The 26643-nt window shown below is 55.2% G+C and overlaps 2 protein-coding genes across 2 annotated transcripts in view; both read right to left on the reverse strand.

The window, feature by feature from the left end:
- Window positions 1-26643, reverse strand: part of LOC309450727 (E3 ubiquitin-protein ligase BRE1B-like) — a 152807-nt gene that overhangs the window by 33094 nt on the left and 93070 nt on the right. The window lies entirely within an intron of this gene.
- LOC309450725 (integrin alpha-L-like) lies at window positions 265-25560 on the reverse strand. Its single transcript, XM_082073790.1, has 27 exons — window positions 25431-25560; window positions 24245-24353; window positions 22824-22912; window positions 21868-21926; window positions 21562-21676; window positions 20798-20928; window positions 20047-20192; window positions 18780-18924; window positions 16939-17083; window positions 15633-15700; window positions 14346-14517; window positions 12037-12185; window positions 11827-11958; window positions 10763-10966; window positions 9727-9842; window positions 9211-9356; window positions 8173-8327; window positions 7672-7785; window positions 6446-6658; window positions 5218-5313; window positions 5061-5140; window positions 4907-4993; window positions 4079-4154; window positions 3268-3384; window positions 3078-3161; window positions 1888-1989; window positions 265-397 (listed from the first exon to the last, which is right to left on the reverse strand). The coding sequence occupies exons 1-27, from the start codon at window positions 25483-25485 to the stop codon at window positions 296-298; spliced, it is 3207 nt and encodes a 1068-aa protein (XP_081929916.1). The 5' UTR covers window positions 25486-25560; the 3' UTR covers window positions 265-295.

The following is a 26643-nucleotide window of genomic DNA, read 5'->3' on the forward strand; positions in this document are numbered from 1 at the left end:
CAGGGGGTCACATGGGTCCAAATGGGGAGGTCACATGGGGTCATATGGGGGTCACATGGGGGTCACATGGGGGTCAGGGGGTCACATGGGTGTCAAATGGGGGTCAGGGGGTCATATGGGGGTCAAATGGGGGGTCACATGGGGGTCCCCCCCCCAATTAGCCCCCATTAACCCCCCAATTAACCCCCAATTAACCCCTAATTAATTAACCCCTAATAGCCCCCAACTAAACCCCAATTAACCCCCCAATGAACCTCCACTCATTCCCCCCCGCAATTAATTAACGATTCATTAGTTAACGACCCACCTGAGCCCTCAGGCCGGTGGGCGGAGTCACGAACCGGGCTGGAGCCAATGAGAGCAAGAGGGCGGAGCAGAAACGGGCGTGGGCGGAGCCCTGGGGGTCAATGGGCCAATGGGGTCAATGGGTCAATGGGGGTCAATGGGTCAATGGGTCGATGGGTCAATGGGGTCAATGGGTCAATGGGGGTCAATGGGGTCAATGGGGTCAATGGGGGTCAATGGGTCAATGGGTCAATGGGGTCAATGGGGTCAATGGGCCAATGGGGTCAATGGGGTCAATGGGTCAATGGGGGTCAATGGGGCCAATGGGTCAATGGGGTCAATGGGGTCAATGGGTCAATGGGTCAATGGGTCAATGGGGTCAATGGGGTCAATGGGTCAATGGCTCAATGGGGTCAATGGGGTCAATGGGTCAATGGGGTCAATGGGTCAATGGGGTCAATGGGGTCAATGGGTCAATGGGTCAATGGGGTCAATGGGTCAATGGGTCAATGGGGGTCAATGGGGTCAATGGGTCAATGGGTCAATGGGGTCAATGGGGTCAATGGGGTCAATGGGTCAATGGGGGTCAATGGGGTCAATGGGTCAATGGGGTCAATGGGGTCAATGGGGTCAATGGGTCAATGGGGTCAATGGGGGTCAATGGGGGTCAATGGGTCAATGGGGTCAATGGGTCAATGGGGTCAATGGGGGTCAATGGGGTCAATGGGGTCAATGGGGTCAATGGGGTCAATGGGTCAATGGGTCAATGGGGTCAATGGGGGTCAATGGGGGTCAATGGGGTCAATGGGGGTCAATGGGGTCAATGGGGTCAATGGGGTCAATGGGGTCAATGGGGGTCAATGGGGTCAATGGGGTCAATGGGGTCAATGGGTCAATGGGTCAATGGGTCAATGGGGTCAATGGGTCAATGGGGTCAATGGGTCAATGGGTCAATGGGGTCAATGGGGTCAATGGGTCAATGGGTCAATGGGGTCAATGGGGTCAATGGGGGTCAATGGGGGTCAATGGGTCAATGGGGTCAATGGGGTCAATGGGGTCAATGGGGGTCAATGGGGTCAATGGGGGTCAATGGGGGTCAATGGGTCAATGGGTCAATGGGTCAATGGGGTCAATGGGTCAATGGGGTCAATGGGTCAATGGGTCAATGGGGTCAATGGGTCAATGGGTCAATGGGTCAATGGGGTCAATGGGGTCAATGGGGGTCAATGGGGTCAATGGGTCAATGGGGTCAATGGAGTCAATGGGGTCAATGGGGGTCAATGGGTCAATGGGTCAATGGGTCAATGGGGGTCAATGGGGTCAATGGGGTCAATGGGGTCAATGGGTCAATGGGGTCAATGGGTCAATGGGGTCAATGGGGTCAATGGGGGTCAATGGGGGTCAATGGGTCAATGGGGTCAATGGAGTCAATGGGGTCAATGGGGGTCAATGGGTCAATGGGTCAATGGGTCAATGGGGGTCAATGGGGTCAATGGGGTCAATGGGGTCAATGGGTCAATGGGTCAATGGGGGTCAATGGGGTCAATGGGGTCAATGGGGCCAATGGGGTCAATGGGGTCAATGGGTCAATGGGGTCGTTACCGGGTGGGTGGGCGGGGCCTCCAGGTTTGCACCAATGAGAACGCGGTTGGGGGGCGGGGCCGGGGGGCAGCGGAACAGGCGGAACTCGGGGGCGGAGCAAAGCTGGGGGGGATCTATGGGTCTCAGCCCCATAGCGCCCCATAGAACCCATAGAACCCCATAGCTCCCCATTCTATGGGTCCCAGCCACATAGCTCCCCATAGAACCCCATTCTATGGGTCCCAGCCCCATAGCTCCCCATAGCTCCCCATTCTATGGGTCCCAGCCCCATAGCTCCCCATAGAACCCCATTCTATGGGTCCCAGCCCCATAGCTCCCCCTTCTATGGGTCCCAGCCCCATAGAGCCCCATAGCTCCCCATTCTATGGGTCCCAGCCCCATAGCGCCCCATAGAACCCCATTCTATGGGTCCCAGCCCCATAGCTCCCCATAGCTTCCCATTCTACGGGTCCCAGCCCCATAGAAACCCATAGAACTACATTCTATGGGTCCCAGCCCCATAGAACCCATAGAACCCCATTCTATGGGTCCCAGCCCCATAGCACCCCCAGCCCCCCATCTATGAGTCCCAGCCCCATAGCTCCCCATTCTATGGGTCTCAGCCCCATAGCGGCCATAGCTCCCCATTCTATGGGTCCCAGCCCCATAGCTCCCCATAGAACCCCATTCTATGGGTCCCAGCCCCATAGCTCCCCCTTCTATGGGTCCCAGCCCCATAGCGCCCCATAGCTCCCCATTCTATGGGTCCCAGCCCCATAGCTCCCCATAGCTCCCCATTCTATGGGTCCCAGCCCCATAGCTCCCCATAGCTCCCCATTCTATGGGTCCCAGCCCCATAGCTCCCCATAGCGCCCCATAGAACCCCACTCTATGGGTCCCAGCCCCATAGCTCCCCATAGAACCCCACTCTATGGGTCCCAGCCCCATAGCTCCCCATAGCTCCCCATTCTATGGGTCCCAGCCCCATAGCGCCCCATTCTATGGGTCCCAGCCCCATAGCTCCCCATTCTGTGGGTCCCAGCCCCATAGCGCCCCATTCTGTGGGTCCCAGCCCCATAGCTCCCCATAGCTCCCCATTCTGTGGGTCCCAGCCCCATAGCGCCCCATTCTGTGGGTCCCAGCCCCATAGCTCCCCATAGCTCCCCATTCTGTGGGTCCCAGCCCCATAGCGCCCCCCATCTCCGGGTCACCTCCCCGAGGAGTCTCCGCAGCTCCTGCCCCACGGCACCCTCGTCCTCCTGCCCCACGGCGCCACAGGCCCCGCCCCCCGGCTCCTGTGGGGCGGAACGCGCGTGTGGGGCGGGGCCTGACCCCCAACCTGCCCCATAGATCCGGGGGGTCGGGGGTCGCTATGGGGCGGGGGGGGCGGGGGTCGCTCACCACTCGCACTTGGGGGTCGCGCACCGAGAGGCCGTGGGGCAGCGTGTGGGGCAGCAGCACCGAGGCCGTCACTTGGGGGGCGGGGCTGCTGGGGGGCGGGGCCTCCAGGGTCTCGATCTGTGGGGCGGAGGGAGACATGACGGAGGGACCCAGGCGTCCGGGCCCCATAGATCCCAACCCCATAGATCCCAGAATCTGCTGTCCCAAAGGACCCAGGCGTCCGGGTCCCAGCCCCATAGAGCCCCATAGAAACCCATCTATGGGTCCCAGCCCCATAGAAACCCATTGAAACCTATTCTATGGGTCCCAGCCCCATAACTCCCCATGGAAACCCATTCTATGGGTCCCAGCCCCATAGCACCCCCAGCCCCCCATGTATGGGTCCCAGCCCCATAGTGCCTCATTGAACCCATTCTATGGGTCCCAGCCCCATAACTCCCCATGGAAACCCATTCTATGGGTCCTAGCCCCATAGTGCCCCATAGAACCCCATTCTACGGGTCCCAGCCCCATAGCGCCCCATTGAACCGGGCCCCATAGATCCCAACCCCATAGATCCCAGAATCTGCTGTCCCAAAGGACCCAGGCGTCCGGGCCCCACATATCTCAGCCCCATAGATCCTGGACTTGGGGGCTGAAGGGACCCAGGCGTCCGGGCCCCATAGATCCCGGCCCCACATGTCCTATAACCCACTGTCCCAAGGGACCCAGGCGTTCGGGCCCCACATATCCCAACCCCAACCCCCCCTCCCCCACTGCCGGAAGGGACCCAGGCGTCCGGGCCCCACACGCGGCCACTTGTGGGGCTCACCCTATAGCGATGCTCCAGGCTCTTGTTCCGCGGCCCGTGGGTCGTGAAGTTGATGTAGGGGGTGGAGCCGTCGTCCCTGGTGTGGGGCAGAGAAATCAGTGGGGCCCGGACGCCTGGGTCCCCTGGGACAGCAGGTGCCGGGATCTATGGGGCAGGACTTGTGGGGCCAAGATCTATGGGGCCCGAACGCCTGGGTCCCTTGGGACAGCAGGTTCTGGGATCTATGGGGTTGGGACTTGTGGGGCCAGGATCTATGGGGCTGGGATATACGGGGCAGGGACTTGTGGGGCCAGGATCTATGGGGCCAGATCTATGGGGCTGGAATCTATGGGGCCAGATCTATGGGGCCAGATCTATGGGCCAGGGCTCTATGGGGCCAGATCTATGGGGCAAATCTATGGGGCAGATCTATGGGGCAGATCTATGGGCCAGATCTATGAGGCAAATCTATGGGGCACATCTATGGGGCAGATCTATGGGCCAGATCTATGAGGCAAATCTATGGGGCAGATCTATGGGGCTGGGATCTATGGGGCAAATCTATGGGGCAGATCTATGGGGCTGGAATCTATGGGGCAAATCTATGGGGCAGATCTATGGGGCTGGGCTCTATGGGGCAGATCTATGGGGCTGGGCTCTATGGGGCTGGGCTCTATGGGGCAGATCTATGGGGCAGATCTATGAGGCAAATCTATGGGGCAGATCTATGGGGCTGGAATCTATGGGGCAGATCTATGTGGTCAGATCTATGGGGCAGATCTATGGGGCTGGGCTCTATGGGGCAGATCTATGGGGCAGATCTATGGGGCGGGCACTTGTGGGTCTCACCATGTGGCCGCCACTTGGAGGGCGAAGCTCACGGGCACGTCCCACGTCACCTCGTTGTCCCCGAGCGTCCCGTGGGGCTCGTGCTCGCTATGGGGCACAGAGTCACCCCCACTGCCCCCCAAGTGCCGCCCCACACCCGCCCCACACATCCCACCTGCTCACGAGCGCCCTCAGCCCCATAGATTCCCCCCACGTCCCATTGGGCTCCACGGCGAACGTCAGCTCCACCGTCACCTGCTTGTGGGGCGGCACTTAGGGGGCTGCCCCATAAGTGCCGCCCCGCCCCACACGTCCCGCCCCATAGATCTCACCTCCCAGCCCGCGCGCAGGACGGGGCGGCTCAGGTTGCAGCTCAGGCCCCACGGCTGCCCCACGGCGACGCAGCTCAGGGGCACGGGGAACGCGGCCTGTGGGGAGAAGCTATGGGGCCCGGACGCCTGGGTCCCTCGGTAACTTAAGGTCTGGGATCTATGGGTCAGGATCTATGGGTCTCTATGGGTCCCTATGGGTCTCTATGGGTCCCTACGGGTCTCTATGGGTCCCTATGGGTCTCTATGGGTCTCTATGGTCTCTATGGGTCCCTATGGGTCTCTATGGGTCTCTATGGTCTCTATGGGTCTCTATGGTCTCTATGGGTCTCTATGGTCTCTATGGGGCTCAATGGTCTCTATGGTCTCTATGGGTCTCTATGGTCTCTATGGTCTCTATGGTCTCTATGGGTCCCTATGGGTCTCTATGGTCTCTATGGTCTCTATGGTCTCTATAGTCTCTATGGTCTCTATGGGTCTCTATGGGTCTCTATGGTCTCTATGGGTCTCTATGGGTCCCTATGGGTCTCTATGGTCTCTATGGGTCTCTATGGTCTCTATGGGTCCCTATGGGTCTCTATGGTCTCTATGGTCTCTATGGTCTCTATGGGTCTCTATGGGTCTCTATGGTCTCTATGGTCTCTATGGTCTCTATGGGTCTCTATGGGTCTCTATGGTCTCTATGGTCTCTATGGTCTCTATGGGTCTCTATGGGTCTCTATGGGTCTCTATGGTCTCTATGGTCTCTATGGTCTCTATGGGTCTCTATGGGTCTCTATGGTCTCTATGGGTCCCTATGGGTCCCTATGGGTCTCTATGGGACTCTATGGGTCTCTATGGGTCTCTATGGTCTCTATGGGTCTCTATGGGTCTCTATGGGTCCCTATGGGTCCCTATGGGTCTCTATGGTCTCTATGGGTCTCTATGGGTCTCTATGGGTCTCTATGGTCTCTATGGGTCTCTATGGGTCTCTATGGTCTCTATGGTCTCTATGGGTCTCTATGGTCTCTATGGGTCCCTATGGGTCTCTATGGTCTCTATGGGTCTCTATGGGTCTCTATGGGTCTCTATGGTCTCTATGGGTCTCTATGGGTCTCTATGGTCTCTATGGTCTCTATGGGTCTCTATGGGGTCTCTATGGTCTCTATGGGTCTCTATGGTCTCTATGGGTCTCTATGGGTCCCTATGGGTCTCTATGGTCTCTATGGGTCCCGGACGCCTGGGTCCTCACCGTCCTCGCCCTCCCCCGCTGCATCCTCAGCCCCCCGGGCAGCTCCACTTGTAGGGCGGCCCCGTAGGCGCCGTCCCCCCGGTTCCCCAGCAGGAGGCGCAGCCGCAGGACCCCGTGGGGCTGCCCCACAACTGCCGGCTCCGCCTCCGCCACCCGGACCCACAGGTCGGGCCGGCACTGGGGGGCGGCCCCACAGCTGCGCTGCACCGGCACCTGGGGGGGAAAAAGGACCCAAAACACCACGTTTTCACCCCAAAATCACCCTTTTCAACCCATTTTTAAACAAAAACCCACTTTTTTTACCCCAAAATCACCTTGTTCAACCCATTTTTAACCAAAAACCCACTTTTTTACCCCCCAAAATCCCATTTTCCAAAAGATTTTGAAATTTGGGGAAATTTTTGGAATTGGAAATTTTTTTAATTTTTGAATTTTTCGGATTTTTTTAAATTTTTGAAATATTCGAATTATTTTGAATCTTTGAAATTTTCGACTTTTTTAATTTTTGAAATTTTTCAATTTTTTTAATTTTTGAAATTTTTGAAATTTGTTGAATTTTTGAAATTTTTCAATTTTTTGAATTTTTGAATTTTTTGAATTTTTTGAATTTTTGAAGTTTTTGAACTTTAATTTTTGAATTTTTTGAATTTTTCAATTTTTTCGATTTTCAAATTTTTGAATTTTTGAATCTTTGAACTTTTAGTTTTTGAATTTTTTGAATCTCTATTTTTTGAAATTTCTGAGTTCTGAATTTATAAGGTTTGAATTTCTGTGGTTTTTTTTAAATTTATTTTTTATTTTATTTTTATTTTTTGAATTTTGAACTTTATTTTTTTAATTTTTGAAATATTTTTTGACATTTTTTATATTTTTGATTTTTAAAAAATTTTTGATTTTTCAAATTTTTTATTTTTTGACTTTTTGAAATTTGGGCATTTTTTTAATTTTTGAATTTTAATTTTTTTTTAATTTTCGAACTTTTTTCTTTTTTTATTTTTTGAATTTTTTAATTTTTTTTTAATTTTTGCCCCTTTTCCCCTCAAAATTTCATTTTCTAACCCCTGAAATTCCCCATTTTTACCCCAAAATCTCCATTTTTCCCCCAAAATTCCCCTTTTTCCCCATTTTCCCCATTTCCAAATTTCCCCATTTCCCCCATTTTCCCCAATTTCCCCATTTTTTCCCCATTTTTGCCCCATTTCCGGGTTTTTCGCCCCATTTCTCACCTCGACCCACAGGGGGCGTGTCCCAGGGGGCAGGACGGGGGTGGGCGGGGCCCCCTCCGGGCCAATCAGCTGCAGCCGCAGCCGCACGGGGGTCACGGGGTCATCCAGGCAGGGCTGCGATTGGCCGAGACCCCAATTAGCCCCAGTTAACCCCAATTAACCCCAGTTAACCCCAATTAACCCAAATTAAACCCCAATTAACCCACAATTAAACCCCAATTAAACCCCAATTAAACCCCAATTAACCCACAATTAAACCCCAATTATACTCCAATTAAAACCCAATTAACCCCTCATTTGGTCCCCAAATTAACCCCTAATTAATCTCTAATTAATCCCGGATTATCCCCCAATTAACTGCCCAATTAAACCCCAGATCACCCCCAATTATCCCCCCAATTAAACCCCAATTAACCCCTAATTAACCCCCCGCTCAGCTGCCATTTACACCCTAATTACCCCCTAATTAACGAGCCCCAATTAGCGCAGTTCACTAATTACCGGCAGCTCCAAGGGCACCTGGGAGCACATTGGCCCCGCCCCCAGCAGCAGCCGCCCGGCCACGCCCCTTTCCCGCCCCGCCCCCAGGAGGCCCCGCCCCCGGGCCCGCTGGGGCTCCACCTCCAACAGGAAGTCCACGGGGGTCACGTGATCACCTGGGGGGAAGGGGGCGGGGTCAGAGGGGAGGGGCGGAGCCAATGGATTAAAGAGGGCGGGGATTAAAGGGGGCGGGGATTAAAGGGGGCGGGGATTAAAGGGGGTGGGTCTTATATGGGTCGGGGCATAATGGAGAACTAAAGGGGGTGGGGCCTAAAGGGGCGGGGCTCAATTAGGTTAAAGGGGAGGGGTCAATTGGGACTTAAAGGGGGCGGGGCTTAACTGGGGGTTAAAGGGGGTGGGACTTAATTGGGGTTAAAGGGGGCGGGGCCTCCTGGGGGTGGTAAAGGGGCGGAGCTTAAAGGGGGAGGGGCATAAGTAGGGGTTGAAGGGGGCGGGGCTTAATTGGGGTGGAAAGGGGCGGGGCTTAATTGGTTGTTAAAGGGGCGGGGCTTAATTGGTAGTTAAGGGAGGCGGGGCTTGAAGGGGCAGGGCTCAGGTGGGGTTAAAGGGGGCGGAGCTTAACTAGGGTTAAAGAGGCGGGGCTTAAAGGGGATGGGTTAAAGGGGGCGGGGCTTAATTGGGGGTTATAGGGGGAGGGCGGGACCCACATCTAAGGGGCGGGGCTTAAATTAGAGGGTGTGGCCGAGAGTGCGGGGGGCGGAGCTTATGGGGCAGGACCTGCGTTTGGTGGGCGGGGCTGGAACTTGGGGGCGGGGCCGAGCCCTTGGGGGCGGGGCCGAGCCCTTGGGGGCGGGGCCAGTGGGGTGGGCGGAGCCAAGGGTTGGAATGGATCCTTGGGGGTGTGGTCAGCAGGGTGGGCGGAGCCAAATGGTGCATTGGGGATTTGTAGGTGTGGTCAATGGGGGGGGTGGGCGGGGCCAAGGGAGGGGTGGGCGTGCTCGGGGGTGGGTGGGCGGGGCCAGGGGGGTGAAAGGTCACCGGGGGGGGCGGGGCTGAGGTGGGCGGAGCCGCAGACGCTGACGTTGACGGTGACGCTGGCGACGCCCGAACAGTCGACCCGGGAGGAGGGGACCAGCTCGGGGTCAAAGGTCACCGAGGGGGTCACGTGGAGAACGGGGCGGGACCTGGGCAGGGGGGGAGGGGTCACAATGTGTCCCCATTGCCCCCCATTGCCCCCAATGTCCCCATCGCCTCCATTGTCCCAATGTCCCCAATGTCCCCAATGTCCCCCTATATCTCCCAAATTATCCCCCATGTCCCCATTGTCCCCATTGTCCCCATTGTCCCCAATGTCCCCAATGTCCCCCTATATCTCCCAAATTATCCCCCATGTCCCCATTGCCCCCATTGCCCCCATTGCCCCCCATTGCCCCCATTGTCCCCCAATGTCCCCATTGCCCCCATTGTCCCCATTGCCCCCAATGTCCCCATTGCCCCCATTGTCCCCATTGCCCCCACTGTCCCCATTGCCCCCAATGTCCCCAATGTCCCCACCGCAGCACCACGACGTGTCCCCACGCCCCCACGGCGATGTCCCCGTCGTCCCCCGTCCCGTCCAGCGCCGTCCCGAACATGCGCAGCCCCGGCGCCACCGTCCGGCCCTCCAGGCGCTGCCAACGCCACCAGATGTCACCAGATGTCACCACGTGTCCCCAAATACCCCCCGGGCATCCCCAGGGTCCCCATTGACCCCAATGTCCCCATTGTCCCCAATGTCCTCATTGACCCCATTGCCCCCATTGTCCCCAGTGCCCCCAATGTCCCCTATGGCCCCAATGGCCCCAAATCGTCCCCAATGTCCCCCCATTGTCCCCAATGTCCCCCTATATCTCCCCCAATATCCCCATGTCCCCCGTTATCTCCAATGTCCCCCCATTGTCCCCATTGCCCCCATTGTCCCCAATGTCCCCATTGCCCCCATGTCCCCAATGTCCCCAATGTCCCCATTGCCCCCATGTCCCCAATGTCCCCAATGTCCCCATTGACCCCAATGTCCCCATTGTCCCCAATATCCCCATTGTCCCCATTGTCCCCATTGCCCCCATGTCCCCATTGTCTCCATTGCCCCCAATGTCCCCTATGGCCCCTATGGCCCCAAATCATCCCCAATGTCCCCAATGTCCCCCCATTGTCCCCAATGTCCCCCTATATCTCCCCCAATATCCCCATGTCCCCCGTTATCTCCAATGTCCCCATTGCCCCCAATGTCCCCATTGTCCCCAATATCCCCATTGTCCCCGTTGTTCCCATTGCCCCCAATGTCCCCATTTTCCCCATTGCCCCCATGTCCCCATTGTCTCCATTGCCCCCAATGTCCCCTATGGCCCCTATGGCCCCAAATCGTCCCCAATGTCCCCCCATCGTCCCAAATGTCCCCCTATATCCCCCCAATACCCCCATATCCCCCAATGTCCCCGTCCCCCCACATCCCCCAATGTCCCCATTGTCCCAAATGCCCCCATTGTCCCCATTGACCCCAATGTCCCCACTGTCCCCATCGCCCCCATTACCCCATTGTCCCCATTGTCACCTGGCTGTGTCGCGGCGTCACCCCCCCCGGACACCCCGGGAACACGTAGACGGCTCCGGCGTCCCCGTCCTCGCCCGGCGCCCCCACGGCCACCTCGGGGTGACCGTCCCCGTCCATGTCACCCAGTGTCCCCAACGAGGCGCCAAAGCGGCCCAGGGGGTGACCGGGGGACCCCTCGAGTTCCGTCATGAGCTCCAGGCTGGGCTGGGGGGACATGGGGACATTGGGGGGGATGGGGGACATTGGGGGGGATGTGGGGACATGGGGCTATTGGGTAGATTGGGGACTTTGGGGACAGAGGGACATTGGGGGATTTGGGGACATTGGGGACATTGGGAACAATGGGGACATTATTGGGAACATGGGGACATTGAGGGGGATGTGGGGACATAGGGGATATTGGGGAGAATGGGGACTTTGGGGACAGAGGGGACATTGGGAACAATGGGGACATTATTGGGGACATTGAGGGGGATGTGGGGACATGGGGGATATTGGGGGAAATGGGGACATTGGGGACATTATTGGGGACATTGGGACATTGTGGGGGATGGGGGACATTGGGGGATTTGGGGACATCATTGGAGACATTGGGATATTGGGAACAATGGGGACATTATTGGGGACATGGGGACATTGAGGGTGATGGGGGACATTGGGGACGTCATTGGGGACATTGGTGGGGATGTGGGACATTGGGGGGGACATGGGGACAATGGGACATTGGGGGCAATGGGGACATTGGGGATATTGGGGACATTGGGATATTGGGATCAATGGGGACATTTGGGATATTGGGGTCATTGGGGGGACATGGGAGATATGGGGGACATGGGGACATTGGGGACATTGCGGGGGATGTGGGGACATTGGGGACATTGGGGGCAATGGGGGCAATGGGGACATGGGGGTCAAGGGGGACATTGGGATCCCATTGTCCCCATTGACCCCCATTGCCCCCATCACCCCCATTGTCCCCATTGTCCCCATTGCCCCCATCGCCCCCATTGCCCCCATTGCCCCCATTGCCCCCATTGTCCCCATTGTCCCCATTGTCCCCGTACCTCCCTCCACCGATACACGACGACTCGTCCCCCTCTCCTCCCGTCGTAGTAGTTGGGGACCCCGACCAGCAAAGCCACCGTCACCCCATCCTGCTCCAGGGCGCTCAGCGACGCCCCGAAATACGACCCCACCTACGGGTGACACCGGCGTCACCCCATTGGCGGGGACACCCCCATTGTCACCTCCCCCCCCATAGAAATGTCACCCACCTGCTGGCCGGGGAGGGTTTGGAGGACTCGCCACGGCCCGGTGGCCTCGGGGACATCGAAGAGGACGACGGCGCCAACGTGGCGGTGCCGGGGGGCGCCCGCGGCCACCAGCGTGCGGTTGGGGACGAGGAGGGAGGCCACCGAGTAGCCTGGGGACAGTGGGGACAATGCGGGGGGGCGGGGTGGTCAATGGGGTCTTGGGTTGGGGATGGTTGGGTCAATGGTCTTGGGTTGGGGACAGTTGGGTCAACAGGGGTTGGGGACATTAGGGTCAATGGTCTTGGGTTGGGGACACTTGGGTCAATATGGGTTGGGGACACTTGGGTCAATGGTCTTGGGTTGGGGACAGTTGGGTCAATGGTCTTGGGTTGGGGACACTTGGTTCAATGGTCTTGGGTTGGGGACACTGGGGTCAACTTGGGTTGGGGACATTTGGGTCAACATGGGGTTGGGGACATTGGGGTCAATGGTCGTGGGTGGGACACTTGGGTCAACTTGGGTTGGGGACACTGGGGTCAACTCGAGTTGGGGACATTGGGGTCAATGGTCTTGGGTTGGGGACAGTTGGGTCAACAGGGGTTGGGGACATTGGGGTCAATGGTCTTGGGTTGGGGACAGTTGGATCAACTCGGGTTGGGGACAGTTGGGTCAACTTGGGTTGGGGACAGTTGGGTCAATATGGGTTGGGGACACTTGGGTCAATGGTCTTGGGTTGGGGACAGTTGGGTCAATGGTCTTGGGTTGGGGACACTGGGGTCAACTTGGGTTGGGGACACTTGGGTCAATGGTCTTGGGTTGGGGACACTGGGGTCAGCTTGGGTTGGGGACATTGGGGTCAATGGTCTTGGGTTGGGGACAGTTGGGTCAACAGGGGTTGGGGACATTGGGGTCAATGGTCTTGGGTTGGGGACAGTTGGATCAACTCGGGTTGGGGACAGTTGGGTCAACTTGGGTTGGGGACAGTTGGGTCAATATGGGTTGGGGACACTTGGGTCAATGGTCTTGGGTTGGGGACAGTTGGGTCAATGGTCTTGGGTTGGGGACACTGGGGTCAACTTGGGTTGGGGACACTTGGGTCAATGGTCTTGGGTTGGGGACACTGGGGTCAATGGTCTTGGGTTGGGGACACTTGGATCAACTCGGGTTGGGGACATTGGGGTCAATGGTCTTGGGTTGGGGACAGTTGGGTCAACAGGGGTTGGGGACATTAGGGTCAATGGTCTTGGGTTGGGGACACTTGGGTCAATATGGGTTGGGGACACTTGGGTCAACATGGGTTGGGGACACTGGGGTCAATGGTCTTGGGTTGGGGACACTTGGGTCAACTTGGGTTGGGGACACTTGGGTCAATGGTCTTGGGTTGGGGACAGCTGGGTCAACATTGTTTGGGGACACTTGGGTCAACATGGGTTGGGGACACTTGGGTCAATGGTCTTGGGCTGGGGACATTGGGGTCAATGGTCTTGGGTTGGGGACACTTGGGTCAACTTGGGTTGGGGACATTGGGGTCAATGGTCTTGGGCTGGGGACACTTGGGTCACCCCATGTCCCAGGGTGGAGTCAACGTGGTCAACCTGGTCTTAATCCCCTTTAATTCCCCCTTAATTTCCCTAAATCCCCTTTAATTCCCCTTTAATCCCCTTTAATCCCCCCTTAATCCCACTTAATAACCCTTAATCCCCACTAATAAGCCTTAATTCCCCCTTAATCCCCCTTAGTCCCCCTTAATCCCCTTAATCTCCCCTTAATCCCCTTAATCTCCCTAATCCCCTTAATCTGTCCTTAATCCCCCTTAATAACCCTTAATTCCCCCTTAATCCCCCATAATACCCTTTAATCCCCTTAATCTATCTTAATCTATCTTAATCCCCCTTAATTCCCATTAATCCCCCCTAATCCCCCTTAATCCCCCTTAATCCCCCTTAATTCCCCTTTATCTCCCCTTAATCCCCCCTTAATCGCCATTAATCCCCCTTAATTCCCCTTAATCCCCCTTAATCCCCCTTAATTCCCCTTAATCCTCCTTAATCCCCCATTAATCCCCCTTAATCTCCCATTAATCCCCCTTAATTCCCCTTAATATCCCTTAATATCCCTTAATCTCACTTAATCCCCCATTAATCCCCTTTAATCCCCCTTAATCCCCCTTAATCTCCCTTAATCCCCCTTAAAATCTCCCCTTAATCTCCCTTAATCCCCCTTAATCCCCATTAATCCCCCTTAGTCCGCCCTTAATCCCCCATAAACCCCTTATATCTTCCCCATCCCTCTCACCAATGCTTAATTACCCCCTAATTAGCGCTAATTACCCAGATAGGCGACCGTGGTGTTGTCCGGGTTGGGCACGAAGGTCTCGTTGGCCCCATCGGCCCCATTGGCCCCATTGGCCCCATCGGCCCCATTGGCCCCATAGGCCGGGTCCATCTCCACCAGCCCCCCGGCCCAATTATCGGCCCCGACGGCCCCGGTCACCAACCGGCCCTGAAAAACCACAAATTACACCTTTTTCACCCCAAAATTCCACCATTTCGCCTTTTTTCACCCCAAAATCCCAAATTCGCACCTTTTAAAACCCCCAAATCCCCAAATTTTGAGCTTTGAAACCCCAAAATTCCAAAATTTGGGAGTTTTCACCCCCAAAATTCCACATTTTTTAACCCCCCAAAATTCCACATTTTTCACCCCCAAAATTCTATAATTTAAACATTTTAACCCCCAAAATTTCATCATTTCAGATTTTTTAACACCCCAAAATTTCCCAGTTTCGGGTGTTTCACCTCCAAAATTTCATAATTTGGGGTTTTTAACAATTTCAGGTTTTAAGCCCCAAAATTCTGTAATTTAGGAGGTTTAAAACCCCCAAATTTCAGGTTTTTAAGCCCCAAAATTTCACCATTTTGGTATTTAATCCCCCAAAATTCCAGATTTTTAACCCCAAAATGCCACAATTTCAGGTTCTTAATCCCCCAAATTCCATGTTTTTAACCCCAAAATTCCACTTTTTTAACTCCCCAAATTACATGGTTTTAAACCCCAAAATTCCACAATTTTGGGTATTTAACCCCCCAAATTCCATGTTTTAACCCCAATATTCCACAATTTTGGGTATTTAACCCCCAAAATCAATCCCAGTTTTTAACCCCAAAATTCCAGTTTCTAAACCCCCAAAATTCCATGGTTTTAACCCCAAAATCCCAGTTTTTAACCCCAAAATCCCAGTTTTTAACGCCAAAATTCCATTTTTTAACTCCCAAAATTCCATGGTTTTTAATCCCCCAAATTCCATGTTTTTAACCCCAAAATCTCAGGTTTTAACCCCCAAATCCCATTTTTTTAAACCCCCAAATTCCATGTTTTCAACCCAAAATCCCAGTTTTTAACCCCAAATTTCCACCATTTTGGGTATTTAACCCCCAAAATCCCATATTTTTAACCCCCAAAATCCTACTTTTTCCACCCCAAAACCCCCTTTTCCCCAAAACCCCCCAAACTCCCCATTTCCCCCCCAAAACCCCCCCAATTTCTCCCCTTTAACCCCCAATTCCACTTCCCCCCAAAAAAAACCCCAAATCGGCCTTTTTGGCCCCAAATCTCACGTTGACGACGCCGACGCTCAACCCGCTGCCGCTCAGCTCCAGGTGGAACCGGTTCCAGTCGCTCGTCCCTAAAAACCAAAAAGGGGGAATTGTGGTAAAACCGGGTGGAAATGGGGCCAAAAATACCCCAAATGGTGGAAATTTGGGGGTTTAAAAACTGGGATTTTGGGGTTAAAACATGGAATTTTGGGGTTAAAAACTGGGATTTTGGGGTTAAAAGATGGGATTTGGGGTTAAAAACTGGGATTTTGGGGGTTAAAACCATGGAATTTTGGGGTTAAAACATGGAATTTGGGGGTTTAAAACATGGGATTTTGGGGTTAAAACATGGGATTTTGAGGTTAAAACATGGGATTTTGGGGTTAAAAACTGGGATTTTGGGGTTAAAACATGGGATTTTGGGGGGTTTAAAACATGGGATTTTGGGTTAAAACATGGGATTTGGGGGTTAAAAACTGGGCTTTTGGGGGTTAAAAACATGGAATTTTGGGGGTTTAGAAACTGGAATTTGGGGGTTAAAAACCTGGAATTTTGGGGGTTTAGAAACTGGAATTTTGGGGTTAAAAACCTGGAATTTTGGGGGTTTAGAAACTGGAATTTTGGGGTTAAAACCCTGGAATTTTGGGGTTAAAAACATGGAATTTGGGGGGTTTAAAAACTGGAATTTTGGGGTTAAAAACATGGAATTTGGGGGTTTAAAACATGGGATTTTGGGGTTAAAAACTGGAATTTTGGGGACCTAAAAACTGGGATTTTGGGGTTTAAAACATGGGATTTGGGGGTTAAAAAATGGGATTTTGGGGGGTTAAAAACTTGGAATTTTGGGGGTTAAAAACATGGAATTTGGGGGTTTAAAACATGGGATTTTGGGGTTAAAAACTGGGATTTTGGGGGTTAAATACCAAAAATTGTGGAATATTGGGGGTTAAAACATGGAATTTTGGGGTTAAAAACATGGAATTTGGGGGCTTTAAAACCTGGAATTTTGGGGTTAAAAAATTGGAATTTTGGGGGTTAAAAACATGGAATTTGGGGTTAAAAACTGGGATTTGGGGGTTAAAAAATTGGAATTTTGGGGGTTTAAAACCTGGGATTTGAGGTTAAAAACTGGGATTTTGGGGGTTAAATACCAAAAATGGTGGAAATCTGGGGGTTTAAAAACCTGGGATTTTGGGCTTAAAAAACTGGAATTTTGGGGTTAGAAAACTGGAACAAAAAAGGGGGAATTGTGGCGAAACCAGGGGGGAAATGGGGCCAAACGGGGCCAAAAAGGGCAAATTTGGGGGTGGATTTTGGGGTGAAAAACCTTCGATTCCGTAAATCTTGTCCTGGAGGTCGTGGAACAGCCCCCGGAGCCGCTCGAACCCGTCCAGGACCCGCACGAACCCGGCGCCCGAGGCGAATTGGCTCAAGTACCCGCGCGTGTCCGGGCTGTTGAAGTTGTGGCCGATCTGGGCAAATTTGGGCGGAAAATGGGGGTTTTTGGGCATTGGTTTGGTGGCATAAAAAAAAGGTGAAGTTTGGGGGGGTATTTGGAGCAAATTTCAGCCAAATTTCACCCAAATTTCGACCAAATTTCACTCAAAATTCACCCAGATTTTGTCCAAAATCCACCCCAATTTCATCCAAAATTCACCCCAATTTCACTCAAATTTCACCCCAATTTCACCCAAGTTTGTCCAAATTTCATCCAAATTTCACCCAAATTTCACTCAAAATTCACTCAAAATTCACCCAAATTTCACCCCAAATTCCCCCAAAATTCCCCCCAAATTCACCCAGAATTCCCCCAGATTTCTTGCAATTTCACCCAAGATTTGCCCAAATTTCACTGAAATTTTACCCCAATTTCACTCAAATTTCACCCCAATTTCACCCAAGTTTGTCCAAATTTCACCCAAGTTTTGCCCAAATTTCACCCCAATTTTGCCCAAATTTCACCCCAATTTTACCCCAATTTCACTGAAATTTTACCTCAATTTCACTCAAATTTCACTCAAATTTCACCCCAATTTCACCCCAATTTCACCCCAATTTCACTCAAATTTCACTCAAATTTCACTCAAATTTCACCTAAGTTTGTCCAAATTTCAACCAGATTTCACCCAGATTTTCTCCAAATTACATCCAAAATTCACCCAAATCCACCCAAATTTCACCCAGATTTGGAAAATTTCAAATTCAGGTGGCTTTTTTTGTTGAACGAGCAAAATTGGGTTTTTTGCCTCAATTTCACGATGTAATGGGGAGAATCCCCCAATTTGGGGGCGAATTGGCTCAAGTACCCGCGTGTGTCTGGGCTGTTGAAGTTGTGGCCGATCTGGGCAAATTTGGGAGGAAAAAGGGGGATTTGAGGGGTTTTGGGCATTGGTTTGGTGGTGTTAAAAAAGGCGAAGTTTGGGGGGTATTTGGAGCAAATTTCAGCCAAATTTCGCCCAAATTTCACCCCAAATTCACCCAGATTATGTCCAAATTTCATCCAAATAATTTCACCCAAATTTCACCCAGATTTTGTCCAAATTACATCCAAAATTCACCCAAATTTCACCAAAATTTCACCCCAATATCACTCAAATTTCACCCCAATTTCACCCGTTTGTCCAAATTTCACCCAAGTTTTGCCCAAATTTCACCCCAATTTTACTGAAATTTTACCCCAATTTCACTCAAATTTCACCCCAATTTCACCCCAATTACACCCTAGTTTGTCCAAATTTCTCCCAGATTTCACCCAAGTGTTGCCCAAATTTCACTGAAATTTCACCCCAATATCACCCAATTTCACCCAAATTTCACCCAAATTTCAAACACAATTTGCCCAAATTTCAACCACAATTTGCCCAAATTTCACTGAAATTTTACCCCATTTTCACTCAAATTTCACTCAAATTTCACCTAAGTTTGTCCAAATTTCACTACAATTTCACTCCAATTTCATCCAAACTTTGCCCAAATTTTGTCCAGATTTCACCCAGATTTCACTCAAAATTCACCCAGATTTTGTCCAAATTTCACCCCAATTTCACCCCAATTTCGCCCAAATTTCGCCCAAATTTCACCCAAATTTCGCCCAAATTTCGCCCCAATTTCACCCCAATTTCCCCCCTACACCCGCCCCCTTCCCGCTCAGCGCCCCGATTGGCCGACCCCGATGACGTAGCGGATGATGTCACGCCGCTCGGCGTCGCGCACGCCGCCCGTGTCGCTGTCGGTGGCGTCGCCGTCGGTGACGATGATGAGGACGCGCCGGGCGCCGGGACGCGAACCCGCGGCCTCCGAGAACGTCTGCTGCCTAAAATGGGCACTTATGGGGCACTTATGGGGCAGGCTATGGGGCGGGGGGCGGGGCAGGGCCTGGGGGCGCTATGGGTGAGATTTGGGGTGGTTATGGGTCAATATGGAGAAGTTATGGGGTGATTAATGGGCGATCACAGGTCAACATCAACCAACTCAACCTCATCAATTTCGGCACAAAAAGGGGGAAAAATGGCCAAAAAATGTGGGATTTGAGGCACTTATGGGGCAGGTTATGGGGCAGGGGGTGGGGCAGGGCCTGGGGGCGCTATGGGTGAGATATGGGGTGGTTATGGGTCAATACGGGGCAGTTATAGGTCAATATGCATCAATAATTGGTCAACGTCAGCCAACTCAAAGTCATCGATTTGGGCACAAATAAGAAGGAAAATGGGCAAAAAATGCAGGATTTGGGGCACTTATGGGGCAGGTTATGGGGCAGGGGGTGGGGCAGGGCCTGGGGGCGCTATGGGTGAGATATGGGGTGGTTACGGGTCAATATGGGCAAGCTATGGGTCAATATGGGCAAGTTATGGGGTGGTTATTGGGCAATCATGGGTCAACGTCAACCAACTCAACCTCATCGATTTGGGCCCCAAAATGGCCAAACACTGTGGGATTTTGGGCACTTATGGGGCAGGTTATGGGGCAGGGGGTGGGGCAGGGCCTGGGGTCGCTATGGGTGAGATATGGGGTGGTTATGGGTCAATATGGGGTGGTTATGGGTCAATATGGGGCAGTTATAGGGTGGTTATTGGGCGATTATGGGTCAGTATTGGCCAACTCAACCTCATTGATTTGGGCGCAAAGAGGCCAAAAAATGGCTGAAAATCACCGGATTTTGGGCACTTATGGGGCAGGTTATGGGGCAGGGAGTGGGGCAGGTTATAGGGGATGCTCTGAGGTCTCTATAGGGTGCTTATGGGTCAATATGGGTCAGTTATGGGTCAGTATCAACCAACTCAACATCATCGATTTGGGCGCAAAGAGGCCAAAAATGGCCGAAAAACGCCGGATTTGGGGCACTTATGGGGCAGGTTATGGGGCAGGGGGTGGGGCAGGTTATGGGGCAGGGGCAGGGGTCCCTATAGGGTGCCTATGGGGCATCTATGGGTCTCACACGACGTATTTGATGGCTGTAAATGTGTCCGTCAGGCCCCCCAACTGCTTCAGCCCCCTAAGTAGCTCCCGGGGGTGGGGCCGGGCGGCGTAATCGGCCAATGAGAAACAGGGTTGGATGTGGCTGGAGAACTGGACGGCGGCGAACTGGGACGTATGGATTCTATAGGGTCTGTGGGGCCTATAGGGGCCCTAGAGCCCTTTTCCCACACCCTCCCGAACTCCTGGGTCCCTCCCGAACTCCTGGGTCCCTCCTGAACTACTGGGTCCCCCCCGAACTCCTGGGTCCCCCCCGAACTCCTGGGTCCCTCCCGAACTCCTGGGTCCTCCCCGAACTCCTGGGTCCCTTCCCCACACCCCATATAATCCATTGTAGCCCAGTTCATCCCAGTCCATCCCAGTATAACCCAGTGTCTCCCAGTTCCCCCTCAGTTCCCTCCCAGTCCCTCCCAGTCCCTCCCAGTTCATCCCAGTTCCCTCCCAGTATAACCCAGTGGCTCCAACTTCCCTCCCAGTATCTCCCAGTCCCTCCCAGTCCCTCCCAGTTCCCTCCCATTCCATCCCAGTATAGCCCAGTGGCTCCAACTTCCCTCCCAGTCCCTCCCAGTTCATCCCAGTTCCCTCCCAGTATAACCCAGTTCATCCCAGTCCATCCCAGTCCCCCCCAATCCCCTCCCAGTCCCTCCCAGTCCCTCCCAGTCAATCCCAGTTCACTCCCAGTCCCTCCCAGTATAACCCAGTCCCCCCAGTACCCGGATGCTGCTGTTCTCCAGTTTCTCCATCACTTCCACCATGAAGTCCCTGATGGCCCCGAACTGGGCGGGGCTCATGCTGGACGAGCCGTCGAATAGGAACACGAGATCCACCATACCCCTCTGGCAGCCTATCAGGAGCGAGGGGCGGGGCCAATGAAAGGGGCGGGGCCCACCCCGCGGCCAATGGCGTTGGCCAATGGTTGGGTGGTCAACTGGGGACGGTGTCATGGCCGCCGTGGTCATGTGACCATCCCAGTTCATCCCAGTTCCCCCCCAGCTCATCCCAGCCTATCAGAGACAAGGGGTGTGGCCAATGAAGGGGCAGGGCCAGCCCAGCGGCCAATGGCGTTGGCCAATGGTTGGGTGGCCAACTGGGGAGGGTGTCATGGCCGCCATGGTCATGTGACCATCCCAGTCCCTCCCAGTTCATCCCAGCCTATTAGAGACAAGAGGTGTGGCCAATGAAGGGGCGGGGCCAGCCCAGCGGCCAATGGCGTTGGCCAATGGTTGGGTGGCCAACTGGGGAGGGTGTCATGGCCGCCGTGGTCATGTGACCATCCCAGTCCCTCCCAGTTCATCCCAGTCCCTCCCATTTCATCCCAGTTCCCTCCCAGCCTATCAGAGACAGGGGGCAGGGCCAATCAGGGGGCGGGGCCAACCCAGCGGCCAATGGTTGGGTTGTCAACTGGGGAGGGCATCATGGCCGCCATGGTCATGTGACCATCCCAGGAACTGGGAGGGACTGGGGGGGCGTGTCCTACCCTGGTATCCAGGTTGGAGGCTCCTGATTGGCCGCAGCTCCTGTCCAATCAGGACGCAGATCCCGCTGCTCTGGATGTTCCGGTTGCAGAGACGGGACCAACCGGGACCACAGGCCTGGGGGCGGGGCCAGAGTGGGGCGGGGCCAACGTGGGGCGGGGCCAAGGGGCCCTCCCGGACACCTGGGTCCCTCCCGAACGCCTGGGTCCCCCCCCTGAACAAGGGAGTTGGGTCAATGGGGTGGGGGGAGAACTGGGAGGGACTGGGGGCGTGGTCAGGGGGTGTGGCCAATGGGGGGCGTGGCTTACGATGACGTCACGGCCCCAGTGGGTCAGCGCCATCCCCAGGTTGGTGCGGGTGACGTTGGCTGTGGGGGGAGGGGTCACAGGTCACGTGACCAGCCCAGTGACCCCCCCAGTATAAACCAGTTCCCTCCAAGTTCCTCCCAGTATATCCCACTATAACCAGTATAGCCCAGTATAACCCGGTATACCCCAGTATAACCCAGTATAATCCAGTATAACCCACTATAAGCCAGTGCAACCCAGTATACCCCAGTACAACCAAGTATAACCAGTCCCTCCCAGTATAACCCAGTATAAGTCATTACAAACCAGTACAACCCAGTATAACTCATTACAACCCAGTACTACCCAGTATGACCCAATATACCCCAGTACAACCCAGTATCTCCCAGTTCATCCCAGTCTAACCCAATATCTCCCAGTATACCCCAGTACAACCAAGTATAACCAGTCCTCCCAGTATAACCCAGTATAACTCATTACAACCCAGTAGGACCCAGTACGACCCAGTATCTCCCAGTATAACCAGTACAACCCAGTCTCCCCAGCATAACCAGTCTAACCCAGTACAACCCAGTGTGACCCAGTATGTCCCAGTATAACCAGTAAACCAGTATGTCCCAGTATGACCAGTATGTCCCAGTATGTCCCAGTATGACCAGTATGACCAGTATGTCCCAGTATGTCCCAGTATGTCCCAGTATGACCAGTATGTCCCAGTAAGACCCAGTATGACCAGTATGTCCCAGTATGACCAGTATGTCCCAGTATGACCAGTATGTCCCAGTATAAACAGTATGACCAGTATGTCCCAGTATGACCCAGTATGACCAGTATGTCCCAGTATGACCCAGTATGACCAGTATGTCCCAGTATGTCCCAGTACGTCCCAGTATGCCCCACTATGACCAGTATGACCAGTATGTCCCAGTATAACCAGTATGACCAGTATGACCCACCGTCCAGCTCCAGCTCCCGACAGTCTCCGTGTTCCACGCGGCACCAGAACAACCGACCCCCCGGCCCCGCGGGGGCCCCGACCAGCAGCCTGGGGGAGGGGCAGGGACCCAGGCGTCCGGGAGGGGACCCAGGCGTCCGGGACCCAGAACCCAATGGGGACCTATAGCCCAATGGGGACCCAGAACCCAACAGGGACCCAGAACCCAATGGGGACCCAGAACCCAATGGGGACCCAGGCGTCCGGGACCCAGAACCCAATGGGGACCTATAGCCCAATGGGGACCCAGAACCCAACAGGGACCCAGAACCCAATGGGGACCCAGAACCCAATGGGGACCTATAACCCAATGGGGACCCAGAACCCAATGGGGACCCACAGCCCAATGGGGACCCAGAACCCCAAGGGGACCCAGGCGTCCGGGACCCAGAACCCAATGGGGACCTATAGCCCAATGGGGACCCAGAACCCAACAGGGACCCAGAACCCAATGGGGACCCAGAACCCAATGGGAACCCAGGACCCAATGGGGACCCAGAACCCAATGGGGACCCAGGCGTCCGGGACCCATAACCCCAAGGGGACCCACATCCCAATGGGGACCCAGGTGTCCGGGACCCAGAACCCAATGGGGACCCAGAACCCAATGGGGACCCAGCACCCAATGGGGACCCAGGTGTCCGGGGGGACCCAGAACCCAATAGGGACCCGGCGTCCGGGACCCAGAACCCAATGGGGACCCAGAACCCAATGGGGACCTATAACCCAATGGGAACCCAGGACCCAATGGGGACCCAGAACCCAATGGGGACCCAGGCGTCCGGGACCCATAACCCAATGGGGACCCAGAACCCAATGGGGACCCAGGCGTCCGGGACCCATAACCCTAAGGGGACCCACATCCCAATGGGGACCCAGGTGTCGGGGACCCAGAACCCAATGGGGACCCAGAACCCAATGGGGACCCAGGTGTCCGGGGGGACCCAGAACCCAATAGGGACCTGGCGTCCGGGACCCAGAACCCAATGGGGACCCAGAACCCAATAGGGACCCAGGCGTCCGGGACCCAGAACCCCAAGGGGACCCAGAACCCAATGGGGACCCAGGCGTCCGGGACCCACAACCCAATGGGGACCCAGAACCCCAATGGGGACCCACAACCCAAGTGGGACCCACAACCCCAATGGGGACCCAGGCGTCCGGGACCCAGAACCCCAAGGGGACCCAGAACCCAATGGGGACCCAGGCGTCCGGGACCCACAACCCAATGGGGACCCATAACCCAAGTGGGACCCATAACCCTAAGGGGACCCACAACCCAAGTGGGACCCACAGCCCCAATGGGGACCCAGGCGTCCGGGAGGGGACCCAGGCGTCCGGGCCCCATAACCCCGAGGGGACCCAGGCGTCCGGGCCCCGCACCGGTCGCCCTGGAGCCGCAGCACTTGGTGCCCGAAGCTGCTGCTGCCGCTGTGGGTCAGGACCCGATGTGGGGCCGGGTGGATGTTGAACGTCCCGCTATGGGGCAGAGCTGTGGGGCACGGGGGTCACGGGGGTGAACCCAGGCGTCCGGGAGGACCCAGGAGTGCCCCAATGGACCCAGGAGTGCCCCAATGGACCCAGGAGTGCGGGAGGGACCCAAATAGGGGACCCAGGAGTGCGGGAGGGACCCAAATAGGGGACCCAGGAGTGCGGGAGGGACCCAGGAGTGCGGGAGGGGACCCAGGTGTCCGGGCGATAACCCCGCCTCTCCCACTTCCTTCCCTATATCGTGGGAAAGGGGACCCAGGCGTCCGGGAGGGACCCAGGAGTGCCCCAATGGACCCAGGAGTGCGGGAAAGGGACCCAGGAGTGCGGGAGGGGGGACCCAGGAGTTCGGGAGGGGGACCCAGGAGTGCGGGAGGGGGACCCAGGAGTGCCCCAGTGGACCCAGGAGTTCGGGAGGGGTACCCAGGAGTGCGGGGGGGGGACCCAGGAGTGCGGGAGGGGGACCCAGGAGTGCGGGAGGGGGACCCAGGAGTGCGGGAAGGGACCCAGGAGTGCTGGAGGGGGACCCAGGAGTGCGGGAGGGGGACCCAGGAGTTCGGGAAGGGACCCAGGAGTGCCCCAATGGCCCCAGGAGTTCAGGAGGGACCCAGGAGTGCGGGAGGGACCCAGGAGTGCGGGAGGGACCCAGGAGTGCGGGGGGGGGGACCCAAGAGTGCCCCAATGGACCCAGGAGTTCAGGGGGGGACCCAGGAGTTCGGGAAAGGGACCCAGGAGTGCCCCAAAGGACCCAGGAGTTCAGGAGGGACCCAGGTGTTCGGGAAGGGACCCAGGAGTGCCCCAATGGACCCAGGAGTTCGGGAGGGACCCAGGAGTTCAGGAGGGACCCAGGAGTGCGGGAGGGACCCAGGAGTGCGGGACAGGGGACCCAGGAGTGCCCCAATGGACCCAGGAGTGCGGGAGGGACCCAGGAGTGTGGGAGGGACCCAGGAGTTCCGGGGGGGACCCAGGAGTTCGGGAGGGGACCCAGGAGTTCAGGGGGTGGACCCAGGAGTGCCCCAATGGACCCAGGAGTTCGGGAGGGACCCAGGCGTCCGGGAAGGGACCCAGGCGTGCCCCGTACCCGCCATCAGGGCCGCGATGACACCGATGACACCGACGCCACCCGCGGCCGCCATCTTGTCACCCCAAAAACTCCCCTCCCCCGCTTCCTTCCTCCTCCCGCCACCCGCCGGGGACCCAGGCGTCCGGGAGGGACCCAGGCGTCCGGGGGAACCCAGGCGTCCGGGCCACGCCCAGCGCCCCGGGGATGGCGGTTGGGCCGGAAACTGGGGCGTTAATTGGGTGGAGATGCCGTTAATTAGGGTAGAGATGCCGTTAATTAGGGTAGAGATGCCGTTAATTAGGTAGAGATGCCGTTAATTAGGGTAGAGATGCCGTTAATTAGGCGGAGATGCCGTTAATTAGGGTAGAGATGCCATTAATTAGGTGGAGATGCCGTTAATTAGGGCAGAGATGCCGTTAATTAGGGTAGAGATGCCGTTAATTAGGGTGGAGATGCCGTTAATTAGGGTAGAGATGCCGTTAATTAGGGTGGAGATGCCGTTAATTAGGGTAGAGATGCCGTTAATTAGGTGGAGATGCCGTTATTTAGGTGGAGATGCCGTTAATGAGGCGCAGATACCGTTAATTAGGTAGAGATGCCGTTAATTAGGTAGAGAAAGGGTTAATGAGGAAGAGATCCCATTAATGAGGTAGGGAGGTCATTAACGAGGTAGAGACACCATTAATTAGGTAGAGACACTGTTAATGAGGTAGGGATGCCATTAACGAGGGAGAGATGCCGTTAATTAGGCAGAGACCGTTAATTAGGTAGAGACACTGTTGATGAGGTAGAGAGACCATTAATTAGGTAGACAGGTCATTAACGAGGTAGAGACGCCGTTAATTAGGTAGAGACACCGTTAATGAGGAAGAGGAGACACCCAAAAGGGGACCCGGACTCCTGGGTCCCTTTCCCGAACTCCTGGGTCCCTCCCGAACTCCTGGGTCCCCTCCCCGAACTCCTGGGTCCCCTCCCGAACTCCTGGGTCCCCCCCGCACTCCTGGGTCCCTTTCCCGAACTCCTGGGTCCCCCCCGCACTCCTGGGTCCCCCCCCCGGACGCCTGGGTCCCCTCTTGGCAGTGGGGGGGGAGGGGCACATTTGTGCAAAGCTCAGCAGTTCAATGGGGGGAAGGGTTGAGGCCCCCGGACGCCTGGGTCCCCTCTCGGACGCCTGGGTCCACTCCGGTCACTTGGGGGGCACCCAAGCGGCACGGAAGGGGGTGGGGTCAGG

The sequence above is a fragment of the Streptopelia decaocto genome, assembly GCF_964273445.1.
Source record: "Streptopelia decaocto genome assembly, chromosome: 28".
Classification (NCBI taxonomy): domain Eukaryota; kingdom Metazoa; phylum Chordata; class Aves; order Columbiformes; family Columbidae; genus Streptopelia; species Streptopelia decaocto.

What these genes read in the sequence shown, in the direction of transcription:
- LOC309450725 (XM_082073790.1), bottom strand. Translation starts at nt 25,485, where the DNA reads ATGGCGGCCGCGGGTGGCGTCGGTGTCATCGGTGTCATCGCGGCCCTG. An exon ending in AAACCCTCCCCGGCCAGCAG is followed by an intron (nt 11,959 to 12,036) that starts GTGGGTGACATT and finishes TGTCACCCGTAG; the next exon opens with GTGGGGTCGTATTTCGGGGC. An exon ending in CTCCAAGTGGCGGCCACATG is followed by an intron (nt 4,155 to 4,906) that starts GTGAGACCCACA and finishes GCCCCACACCAG; the next exon opens with GGACGACGGCTCCACCCCCT.